This window comes from Pseudonaja textilis, chromosome 3 (assembly GCF_049901715.1).
Source record: "Pseudonaja textilis isolate UNSWEBS1 chromosome 3, rPseTex1.2, whole genome shotgun sequence".
In the NCBI taxonomy this organism is placed as follows: Eukaryota; Metazoa; Chordata; class Lepidosauria; order Squamata; family Elapidae; genus Pseudonaja; species Pseudonaja textilis.
In genome coordinates this window covers 170,173,957-170,187,040 of record NC_141992.1, presented here as the reverse complement: position 1 = coordinate 170,187,040, position 13,084 = coordinate 170,173,957, and the positions used below count along the sequence as shown (strand labels likewise).

At 39.0% G+C, this 13,084-nt stretch overlaps 1 protein-coding gene across 1 annotated transcript in view; it reads right to left on the bottom strand.

The window, feature by feature from the left end:
* ZBTB10 (zinc finger and BTB domain containing 10) overlaps positions 1-13,084 on the bottom strand; it is a 19,086-nt gene extending 6,002 nt beyond the window's left edge. The window contains exons 1-2 of the mRNA XM_026706035.2: positions 11,432-13,084; positions 4,297-5,188 (exon numbers count right to left, since the gene is read on the bottom strand). Coding sequence (XP_026561820.2) covers positions 4,297-5,188; positions 11,432-12,448 — 1,909 coding nt within the window. The 5' untranslated portion in view covers positions 12,449-13,084. The remainder of the gene's footprint in view (positions 1-4,296; positions 5,189-11,431) is intronic.

Genomic DNA, 13,084 nt, shown 5'->3' with positions numbered 1-13,084 from the left:
CAGATCCAGCCTGCAGGGTACTTAGATCTGGCTCATGGGGCTGCCCTAGAAATAGCGAAGGACTGGCCAGAAATTGCCTCTGCCAGAAAAACGCAGCCCTCCCAAGCTCCGTTTTTGCTGGTAGAGGATTGCAGGAGGCCATCCCAGCAGAAAACAGAGCTCAGGAGTCCATTTTCACTGGCAGAGTGCTTGGGCCGCCACAGGCGCTAACAGAAGTGGTCAAGATGTCCATGCCTATCCTGGCCACACCCACCTCAGCCCCCAAGGTCAAGTACAACCCTTATGGGGCCCTCAATGAAATCGAGTTTGACACCCCTGCTTTAAAAGGTTCAAATCAGTTCTCATATAGCTGATCCGAAGTTAACTGAGCTACCTGAAATGGAGGAATTACTTTTCTCATATTGAATAACTTTATGTATGAAAAAGGAAACAAACACACTTTAGAATTTACTCGTCCACTCAAAATTTCTTCATAAATAGGACACGTATGAAGCTCAAATAATATTCAGTAAAGATATTAAAGGTAAAAATATGCCAAATGCAGAGAGCAAAAAAGGCAAAACATTTTCACATTACAATATACTAACTCTCACCGAATTTAACATAACAGAATAGACTACAGCCTAAATCTCAAGCTTTAGTTTATCTAATTTATTTTTCTTCCAATTATTACACATTAATAGAAATTAATTAAAATATTAACTTTGCAATCATGGCTAAAGTAAACAAGTCATTTAATTTGAATGTCTACCCAGAAACAGTCAGGGACTAGTTATCTGGGCAAATGTGTTATATGACCTATTTGGCAAAGAGAGAGAAGTTGTAATCTATTTCCAACATTCTTTTAAATGTTATTGGCACTTGTACTCAGAGTAGGTCACAGGAATGAAAACCTGGAAACCTATCATTACTAATGAAACCCATCCAACTAATGAACTAGTGGAGTCTGTAATGAGTGAATGAAGAATGTATATTGATCTTCCTCTTATTTTCTATAGGCATCTTATTCTCTAAATATCTCACTCTGGCAATAAAAAGAAGGAAGAAAAGGAAAAAGCATTGGCTTGATTTCCCTAAAGCATAGCAATTTAGTACGATTTGATTAAAACATCTCTCCCAATAATCATTACAACTGTATCTCCTCTGCCTTTAATAGAAATATAAAATTTCTTTCAAGTTGGAGTAAGTGACTTCATGTCCAACAGTAAGTGATTTGCCATTACAAGTAATGCTCAAGTTATGACCATAATAAAACTTGCCTGATTTTACAAACATTTTGCAGCAATTATAAAGCAAGTGCTGTGTAAGAAAACCGATAGGTCGCTATGGGCCTGGTTTTGCTGAAAACCAAAGGGCTGGTTTTTTGCAAAACAGTTGTGAAATATAGTCATGAACTGGGTCGTAAGTCCCCTTTTTCAGCTTTATCGTAACTCTGAATGGTCAGTAAGCAACTGATTGTAAGTTGAGAAATACCTATACTACTGTCTTACTTTTTTTTTTATTCTCCAGTCTAAACAATAGTATATTACTAGTATTCTCTACAGATCTAATTTAAAAATAATGACCAAGTCCTGCCTTCCTTAGCTTTCAAGCCCAGAGGAGGTTGCTTGGGTGTTGCTGTTAATAGGGCAGCTCAACAAGATTAATTAATTCATGTAGAGATGGTATATATTGGTTCCAGACAACAGAAGCAAGAAAATTATACTGGGTTTAAAGAGGCTAATATTAGGAAATAAAAGGAGGGTACAAAGAAGGACAAAAGGAGCTGATGCAGTTGTTGGAAACTTAACTTTGGTGTCGAATATTTAATTTCTTTGTACGTTTATTGTACAATTAACTTTTAACTGGACAAGCAGTGAAAGGATTCCTAAACAAGTAACACTACATTGTTTCGTTAAAACTTACCTCAATGAATTCAACTTTTTTTCATTTTCAGTATAAAGCCCCCTCCCCCAGCAACTTCATATATTTTGGTCAGGAATATTTACAATGTATGGAAACATTCTGGGATGAAGCATAGCTGTGTTCATTGATGCCTTTTCCTTCCTGGCTTAATTCTAAGACAGGAAGAAGCAAAGCACAACTATACTACTGTTTTATACAGGTAGTCCTGAACTTAGGGCCATTGTTCAGCATTGTTTGAAGTTATGATAGCACTGAATAAATGAACCAATAATCATGTAATCAAAATTTGGGCACTTGAGCTGCAAGCATTTACAACTGCAAGGGGCGGGGGCACTTCAACTCCCTCCCACCCACCTACTCTCCACATCTATGCCATTTGTGAGGCAGTTTCTGGCTGCACAAGGTTTTCTTCCCAAGCAGTTTTCCCGCCAAGTATGGCAGCAGCTATATCACAAAGGGCCAGTGCTGGCACACATTGTCAGCAATAGGAGCAAGAAGATGGCAAAGTCAGCTGGAGTGGGGTATAGCAGGGGTCCGTGGGCTACACAAGTGGCAAGTGTCACTGATGTATAGGGTGACAGGGGTGATTGAACTGGGGCTTCCCAGAGTGCAGTGCCTTTGTATAGTGTTGCTGAGCTCCATCGTGCAAAATGACTTCCTGGCACCCTGTAACTCTGGGACTGCAAAAAGTTCCAGAGTTGTGTACTGTACCTTTGGCCAGACTGGGCCAGGTTTTGCAAAACACAAAGGGACTTAGTAGTATACCACAGATCTATGGCTTTTAGCTTTTTGCAGCTCTAAAGGCCATGAAGTGCCGGAAACTACCTTTACACTGCACCCAGCCTGGCCCAACAATGCAGCACAAAAGGGCTACAGACATGCTGTAGCTGCAAAAATGTTATATTCCCAAAGCTACAGCACACCAAGAAGCTCCTGATCAACAGCATATTGTTATGCCAGCTTTCCTGACCTAGTGCCATACCATAGTCCCCCTTATGTGCACTGCACCAACCCTCTCAGGCTCTTCCCAAACCCACAAAGCACCTTTCTTCACCTGGGACTTCCACCTCTCACCGTTTAATCACCTGTTAAGTTATGTTAAGTTCCTGTTGGGTTATTAAGGCAATTGGGAGTGCAGGTGATACAGTCAAATGATGCAACACGCTACAACTGCATTGTTTCGCTTCCAGTCCAAACTGTGGTTGTAAGTCAAGGATTAACTCTAACAAATTACTCATGGTATATTGAATTCTTCAATTAACTTTTGCTCAATAGGCAATATAACAAGTAGTTCTTTTAATTATGAGATAATAGCACTTAGACAATCTGGGCCCTCATTTTACCGACCTGAGAAGGATGGGAGGCTGAGTCAACCTTGAGCTAGTCAGGATCGAATTCCTGGCAGTTGACAGTCAGGCTGCTATACTGCATTCTAACCACTGCACTCATAATGATGGTAATATAGGAAAAACATTGAATTTTAAGAAAAAATCCTATATTCTCTAAGAAAATGCATACGATAGAGGAAAAATTGTTGCTGAATTCAATGTACCTTAGTAGTTTCTACCATTAACTTTTTAAATATATTTCTAGATTTGTTTTGTTTCGTTTTTCTCAGCTAATTATATTAAGATGTTTAAATACCTTCACAGATAGTGTAATATACTCTTAACATTGGTTCTGTTTTAGCTAAAAGCATACACTTATGAATTTATAAATAGTCCAAAATATAATTCTGTGTGTCATATATTTTACTTTACCAAACTATTAGAATTAGGATCTGATTTCAAATGCTATACACTTTTCATTTACCCAACTGACTATTGATGCTCCTAACAAAGCACTCTTATATCCTGTAGATAGAAACCAGATCTGAGCAATTCAGAGGTTCAAAAGAAGTACATACATGCATACATATACATATTGAAATGAACTGTCAAAAGCAGTGTTATCATATATGCCTGTTGTAAAATATGTTAATAGTTCAAAATTGGAGGTTTAGAATATTTAGAATGACTGTATAAACTTCTAAAAGGAATTCCAATTCTAAACATTATTACAAAGAAACTGTTTTGGAAAGTAAGTTTAGCCATTTTAGTATAAATGTGCGAACTTTAGCTCCATCTTTCTTTCTATAGTATAGTTTTTGTAATTCTGCAGTAAAACCAATATTGCCTAGCATCAATATTCACACCTAAGATTTATTCTATATGTTCATTTAAAGATTCTATGATCTATATGTAAATGACTCAATGATTTCAAAGTTACAAGAGAAAAGGATGCTTTTGTATTTCAGAATATTAAAAATGTTAGCATCTGAAACTTTGAAAAAATAACTTTTTATTGCTTTAATTAATTATGATGTTTGATATCCATCATGCCAGCATTTACCTGCTACTTCTTCTTTGATAAACTGCAGATCTTCTTCTGGATATTGTACTGAAGTTTGAGTAGCTGAGCAGTCTTCTAACGGCTCATCATTACTGGGTGGTATATTGTAAACAAATCTTTTTGCACCTGGGTTTTTCCTTCTTGTTTTTCCAGGTTCTTGAAGCGATTGTCCCTGTGAACTCATATCATTCCACACAAAGACCTTTCCTTCACCTTGAGATTCATTTTCAGCCATTTCAGGTGAGCTGTCCTGGACCCAATCATTAATTTGGTAGTTTTCAGACTGGCTTTCATCAATGCAGTAGCCATCATTTTCAGTTTTTATGTTGCTTGCCAAGTTAGTTAGATTTCTTGTAGCCCAAAAACTAGCAACTTTCTGATCCCTTGAAGATAACCCGTCTCTACTCACCGATCTTCTATTATAATCCACAACTACAGCTTCTGGGGCTTCTGATTTTATGCTTATATTTAAGGCATCTTTGATAAAATTACGACAGGATTGCACAACCTCTGTCATCTGAAGGTAGCTGGCCACTGACATAACTTCAATTGCATTCTGGCTTGTAAGCACAAGGTTACCAGAGTATAGAAAGTCCAAGATAACAGAGAAGCCTTGAACAGCAACAACATCTAAATAGGTAACAGTGGTTTGGTTACGATTTTCTTTGTTTGTAAAGCAATACAGAGTCTTGAAGAAACGGCTGCCAGCAACCAGAATATTTTTGTGAGCTCTGAAGACTCTTCCACTCACCACAATATTGACATCACAGAGAATGCCCTTTTTCCTTTGCTCATTTAATTCTTGCAGTAGTTGATAGCAGTAAGAGTTCTCATTTGGCCTAATATTATAATCACAATCTCTCTCAGCCAATTCTGATATTAATTCAGATTCCTGTAAATAAAAGAGGGAGGAATTAAGATTATAGATTTGAATTGAGGCTTGACTGGTTTTACATTCTAAATAATACTTTTAGGATTAAACAAACCAATTCTAAAATATTGTGGCTTTATTTATAATATTTTATAGTTTAGTCCACTGCCATATATTTTCAGTTCAACAAAGCATGCTCTGAAATTAATTTTATCACACACCAAATATAATCCTCAACTTACAATCACAATTGAGCCCCTAATTTATGTTGCTAAATGAGAAATTTGTTAAGTGAGTTTTGCCCCATTTTATGACTTTTCTTACCACAGTTGTTAAGTGAATCACTGCAGTTGTTAACTTAGTAACACAGTTAAGTGAACCTGGTTTCCTCATTGACTTTGCTGGTCAGAAGGCTGCAAAAGTTGATTACATGACCCCAGAAAACACTACAACCTTCATAAATATGAGTCAGTTAGCATCTGAATGTAAATCACATGATCATGGGGATGCTGCAATGTTTGTAAGTGTGAAAAATGGTTGTGACTTTTTCAAGTGCTTTTGAAAAGCATGGTCACTAAGCAAAGTGTTGTAAGTCAAAGACTACCTGTATGTTCAAAGGATATTCAATTACATCACAAAAGATATTCAATTTCTCAGTGCCATTAAAACGTCTATTAACTGGAATATAACTGCAATTTCATTGCCATATAAGAATAAATGCCCTTGTGCAATTTGCTATTTAAAAATATATCACTATGTCCTTGCTGAAACATCACAATGAATAAGACTACCTACTCTAGAGAAATATATATGATTTTAAAATATAAATTAGCCACAATCTGTGCCTTGCCTCTTTTCTCCTAGTTTTTGTCTCTTTCCAAGCCACACCTCTTTTAAGTATTTGGTGGCTACTTAATACCTAATATCTTTTTTTAAAATTAAACCTTAAAGTTACCTCAATTATATTCTTACTTTCCGGTTTGCTAACCGTCGTCATTATCCTTTGCATTGGTTAAGTTTGTCTGAACCTTTTTAATATGTGATTTCCAGAATTGAACAAAACATGGAATTTTTGCTTCTTATATTTTGAAAACTAGTCCTACTAATACAAGCAATATTTTTTAATGTCCTTTTAAACAAGCTCCTTAGACATTCAACTCCTATTGTACTACAGTTCAAAATTCTTTTTATACATTTTAACATAAAGGTAGGTATCCCTCTTTTGATACTAATATACAGGTATACTGTAAGGCCAGGAACTGAACAATAGTACAATTGCCATGTTTTCGTACTAGCTCGCCATACTATAGAATGTTGATAATTGGAGTACATCTAATAGCTCAGCAAATAAAATTCTGCTTTGACTGGGCTCCAAAGTTCCTTTTGCATAAGAAGTTACTACCTTGAGAAACTGCTTATATGGGTTAATTTATTTCCCCTCAAATAGCTCACTGGTAAATTTGCTAATTTATAAAAGTGCCTTCTTAGTGAAGGAATCTTCCTCAGCTGCTGTATATAGCACTTACCACTTAAGACTTATATACCTTTTGTTATTTTTGTACAGTATATGCTTTTGTTATTGCTGGCAATTCTATTTAATGATTTTCCCAGAGTCACTTGTTGAGCTGGGTGGCCATACAAATTGATTAAGTAAATAAATACATAAAACATTTGTTCATAGATTAGAAATCCCATGTTAACTTTATTGTAATCACAGTAAGACAGACCATCCCTGATCTTGATCTAGAAGATACAGGTGATGCGGAATATGGCAGTAAGACAAGCAATAATTCAGATTCAAAAGGCAAAATGCAATTTGGCATGTGCATCAGTGCTCATGCAGCAACTGTCAACAGAAATGCCTTACAGGTTGCATGTCAGTTGCAGAGGGTGGCTGTGAAACCAGGAAAAACTGCAGCTGCTTTAAGGTGTTCCTGACCAATGCTATGTCAACAGTAATGCATCTGAATGCACAGCCCTATGATGCGCAATATGTGATGCATATTACACATTTGCATTGACAATTGGTTAATTAACATTGAACAAGATTAAGGTTTATTCCCTGAAATATTGGTGCTCACTGAAAATTATTAAAAAAAACATTCCAGAAGAAAGCGGTGACAAACATAGTAATAATTACTAAGACACTGTATTAATGCAATGACTAGAAGTTAAGATCAGCTTGAATATCCTTAAAAAAACCTCTAAATTAAGACCACAGTGTCATTACTATAAAGACTTAATCATCTAGGACAAAATAAACTTGCATATCTGTGTACAAGAGTAATAGTATTTAGTTAATATTAGAAACAAAATTCATTTGTGGTTGTACCAACTGCATTTTTGAGGGCACCAAAGCAATTTTTTTCTTTTACTGTATCAATACCATATGGGATAATGGATTGACGATTCCTCCTCCTAATATCAAAATTAATTTCTGTTCTGGGTTGAACTAATGTTATGCTGTCTTAGTACATCTATTCCCTACTGCTGTTTATTATGACAATTATATATTATGTTTCCCTTTTGTTTTTGCTATCCTCCATTTAAACTTCCAAATAGCCTAGTGAGGAATAAAACTCAGCATTTGTAGCGAAAACATAATTTTCTATTCTTCAAATTGGGACCTTCAAGATATTTTAGTACTAAATTCATAACTTCTAGACAGTGTAAAGGATACAACCTTTAGAAGAAAAACCCTACTATTTTATCTGGTACCTGATATATCAAAACACAATATCAGTATCTATCATTAATCAAAGAGCTCATTCAATCCCAGTAACTAATATATACCATTTTTGGTAAAAAGTGTTAGAAGTATCAGGCATTATTATCCATTCCATAGGAACCAACTTTTTTAAAATTCTGATAATCCAGAAGCTATTTTCCTGAAAATAGCATATTTATTCCAGATTTCTACATAATCATGCATGACATAAATATGAAGGAAAGTCTGTAACTATCTGCTATTTAGTTACATACATCCTGGTTTTATAGTGAAGACACTGTTCCTTCAAGATGTCTGATATCCGAGAAGTACAAATAGGAGGATTTCAATTAGCTTAACAATCTAATCCCTAACCTGATTTTCAGATACAAGCCCTAAGATTGAAGACTTATACCCTACATCTATTTTAAGGAACCTTAAACTGAAGAATGAGATCATTTTCTTGTGCCTATTTAAAATATATCCCACACATTCATCTTCCTCAAATGTGTTCAACATTAATATATTAAGGAATAAAGAATATAAGGAATCTTTACAAAACCAAAGTAGTTTCAACCATTTTGTACAGCCCCCCCCCAACCCACCCACCCACCCACCCCCAAAAAATCTACAATCACATATTTAATCTTTGGAGAAAATGCATTTTTTAGGATATTCATGTAGTCTTTTATCAGAAAATCTTTTAAGGATACAACCTAAATATAACACAGATTATATAATAATTTTATATTATCAATGATACTTTTACACATAATTCAAGGTTGCTTCCATCACAAGTCCCTATATGTCTCAGTTACGAGTATGAAAGTTAGGACAGCTTCTTCAACTACCATATATAGTATTTCTTATCAACTCTTATACTGCAATTTAAAAAAAATGATGTTAATATAAATGCAGGCACTAATGAAATACAGAGAAGTATTACATGCTAAGGGACCTATAAAGTGTAATTTGTAATTTGAGAAACAGGTTTCAACTAAAATAGTTAAAAAGTTGGATACAACCAATGAAAATAGTTTCACACCAGGAAATCCACAAGTTTTCAGTTGGCTGTTAAAGCCCACAAAATCCATGCTTACTGAACCTCAACCTTATTCATAGCAATCTTAATTTTGCATCTGACATTGTATGGATTAATGTGAGAATATGGCAAAACAGAACATATTTTCTTTGGATTCTAAATACAGTACAATAACAAATGTGTATTAGACTGCGTTGAGAAATATTTTGTAAAGTTCAGGGCAATAGATAATTGCTTGCTCTCCTTCTTAATCTGAAGTAAATCACACTTCACCACCAGTCTTCCCATCTTTCTAAGGCAGTGCTTCTCATCTCTGGCAACTTTACAGTGTGTTGGACTTCAACTCCAAAAATTTCCAGAATACTGGGAATTGAAATCCATACATCGTAAAGTTACTAAGGCTGAGAAACACAATTCTAAGGAAATAAAACCTGAACTATCCTCTCATCCTTCTTCAGTACCTCTCAGCAATACCCACAGCATACATCTAAGATACAATTAGTCTTGGAGAAAATGGGATAGGCTGAGAGAACAGCAGCAATTCATATGATTGCAGTTGGCTGTCTCTGACAAGGAATGAGGAGGCATTAATATAGTACAGTGAATCATGAGAACTTAATGCTAACAAGTGAATAAATTTAAATCAGCAAGAAAGGTTACTTAAATCATTAGTTTGGATAAACTTCCTATTGAAAAAAGTATTTATTAAATGATCAGCAATATCAAACAATATTAATATAGTACTGAATAATAGTGTTTTCACTACTTAAAAGTGACAACAATTGTAATCCAGCACCAAACTGGGGAACCCGATTTACATGATTTCTCCTAGTCTTCCTGTCAACATGTGTTTTCTATTTTTTAATGTTTTACCATTTTTTTTTAATAAATAAAGGAAATCACTTGAAATATTCTGAAGGTATTTTAGATTGCACTGACACTTTACCGGGTGGGCAAACAGAATTTAAATATTGACACTGTTTTTAGTTTGTATGAAAATGTTTTTAAATAGTATTTGGTATCTTTAATTAATCTTTGTATAATATATGAAGATTAATTATAGATACCATATAACTGATGTAGTTATTAAGCAGGCAAAACACAATTTAAGAAAGAGCTTTTTTAGTTTTTTTAAAGAAGTATTTTCACTCTGGCATGTCTGCAACATACTCAGAAACAAAAGGGACCCTCAATCACCATGGTAAATATTTTGGACATTATTTGGAAACTTAAAAGAAATAATTATAACAAAATATAAGAAGGGATAATGAAAATAATGACAAGAACCACCTAAGTTATTGGAACTTAAATGGATCATCTATACAACTTTAGAACAAATCTAGCGTCCATTAGGGCAGAATGCTCAGTTTAGATACAAAGAAACCAACTTTAGATCCCCAAAGTTATGTTTCTTTGGATAACATTAGGTTAAGACATCCTATATAGGCCAGCTCACATTTATATCTGGGTACTTGGTTGATTGACTATAAATTCAAAATGTTCTAGTTGTTCAATATTCAAATGCTGAATGCAAAGTCTACATTCACATATTTCTTGCTGTAATATCATCTTTCAATTTATTCACCTTCAAAAGTTTATTAAACTAAATGTTTTCAGTTATTTGAAATGTAGCAACTTTTATCACATTATTTTTAGATTTTTATTTTGCCTTTCCTCCAGTGACTCCAAGTGGAATATAAAAACACTTAGCATTCTTAGTAACAGAAATTTCAGCACTTTCAAAAGTATCAAGAATTACAAAATAGGGGTACATAATGTGCCAGTTCAATTCTAAAAAAATATACATGAGTAAATAGAGTGAGAACAGAACACCTTGTCTGCACCTCTTTAAAAGTCTAATGCCAGAAAAACACTGATGCTTTGAAGAGTTACAGATAGGTTCAAAGTTTCCCCTCCAAAAACAATTTTACTTGGGAGTATAGTGCATTTCTCAAGAACTCTCAAGATTTTTGAAAGATTGATGTCACTACATTTATAGATTTTTTCCCATTCTGAATAAACCTTACTGTATTATTTGAATGTGGCACTTAAATGGGCAAAAAGGATGGTTTGCATCACATACAGTGCCAAATACAGGGAGTACGATATTTAGACCTTACATTCACATACATTATACAAACCAATTAGATACTTCTGCCTACCTAGACTTGTACGCCCACAATCAATGTAAGTAACTGCATTAAGAAACACTAAAGGTAACAACTATTGAATCTCAAAACTGTTACATGCCACCCCTTCAACATTCAGTCAAAATTATCAATTAAGTTTCCTTAAAATCAGAGAGTTCCTTATTAGGGGGAGAACATGAATCAGGATTATAAAATGCCCTCAAACTCAGGCAAGGCTTTAGAAACCCTTTAAAGTAACTCATACAAGGCAGGCTGCCTGAGGAGGTTCAGAGGAAAGGAGGGCAAGCAAGACGATTGCTTTCCCTTACCACCCCTGCCCAATAGACCACCTTTGTCTGCCTCCCCCCTGCCCCAATTCAACTTACATGCTCAGCAGTGACTGGCTCATTGAGGCGATGCTCAGCTGACAGATGATGCCTGAGAAATAGGGCACGTTTATAATTGCGGGTACCCTTGCAGAGATCGTCGTGACCCCCGCTGCTGCTGCTGCTGTTGTTCTTGTTGCTGCTGCTGCTGCTGCCGTCTGTAGAAGAGGCGGTAGGGCCGGCAGCCGTGCACCAAGCACAGGACACCAGTCCCGTCTTCTGACAGTACTGTAGCCAGGGGAACTCCTTAAGCCAGCAGCTCTGGAAGGAGACGTGCAGCTTCTGCAGGAGGGACTTGGGCCGGGTGGCCAGCGGGAAGTGTTGGATACTCTCCCCCTCCCCCGCGCCTACGCTGTTGACCTCCGCCTCGTCCCCCCCAGACCGCCTGCTGCTGCTGCAGCTGCCGCCCTCTGCGCCGCTGCCATCACCCAGGCTGCCCCCCTCGCCGTCTTCCTCGTCCTCGCTGCTGTCGCTCAGCGACCCCCCGTCCTGCACCAGCTCCTTCCCTTCCAGCAGCCCCTCCAACTCCAGCTCCTCCTCCTCCCCGCCGCCGCCGCCGCCACCCCGCCCGTTCAACGGCCGCCGCGACCAGCCCGCCCCGTCGCAGCCATTGTTTGCGGCCGCCACCAAGCCCCCGCCACGGAAGGCCAAGGTCCGACGATTCCTCTCGGCGTACATGGGGCCGACCGGGGCAGCGACGGATGGAGCAGTGCTCGCCGAGCCCGAAGGAGGGGTCGGCGAGAGCTCCTTTCCGGCACTGTCCGCGGCCTCCTCCTCGGCCACCTCCAGCTCCACGGTCTCTAGCTCCACTTCCTCCTCCACCCCCTGGCCGTTCAACTGCTCGGCTTCCTGACGGACCCAGGCCTCGCCCTGGCCACTGCTGCCCCCACTCCCGCTGCTGCCGTTAGCTGTCGGGCCGCCGCCGCTGCCCCCTCCTCCGGCGGTGGCGGCGGTGGCGGAGCTGACCAGGCCTCCCCCCCGGAACGCCAAGGTCCTGCGGTTCATCTCGGCGAACATGGCGGGCGACCGCGCGCCCCCGCCCGCCTGTCTCCCTCCCTCGCGCTCCCCTCCTCCTCCCGCTCCGGCCCAACTGTGTCTCTGCTGCCCCCCCACCCCCACCCCACCCCTGATCGCTCTGGGGGAAAAGGGGAGGCAGAAAAAGCGGCTAACCAACCGAAGCACCCACCCGGCCAGGCAGTTTCAGTCAGTCAGTTCGCCGGGCCGCTTGAAAGCGCTTTTAACGGCTGCAAGAACAAAATCTTATCCCCGCGCTCCAGCTTGCGTCGCTGGCACGGCCGCCTCCGTCGTCGCCTCCTCCTCGAGCGCTTCCCCTACAATAGATCCGGCTCAACCAGCAGCAGCCCTTCCGACCCACCAGGCCCCGGCCCAGGTCGAATGGCAAATGAACAACGGATTGCGCCCACAATGCACTGGGGCGGCAATAGCGGCCGACGCCGCGGGGGAGGGGAGGGGGAGGGGGAAGGCGAAGGAGGGGGCGAGGAGGAGCCCGAACAGCTGGCGAGTGTCAGGTTTTATTGCGCGTCCGCGTCACGCCCGCCGGACGACGCAGCCTCGCCCGCGCTTAGCAGGAGTTTTTGGCCCCTCAAACTTTCGTCCCGAAAGGCTCGGTGCGCTTCCCCTCCCCCTCATTTT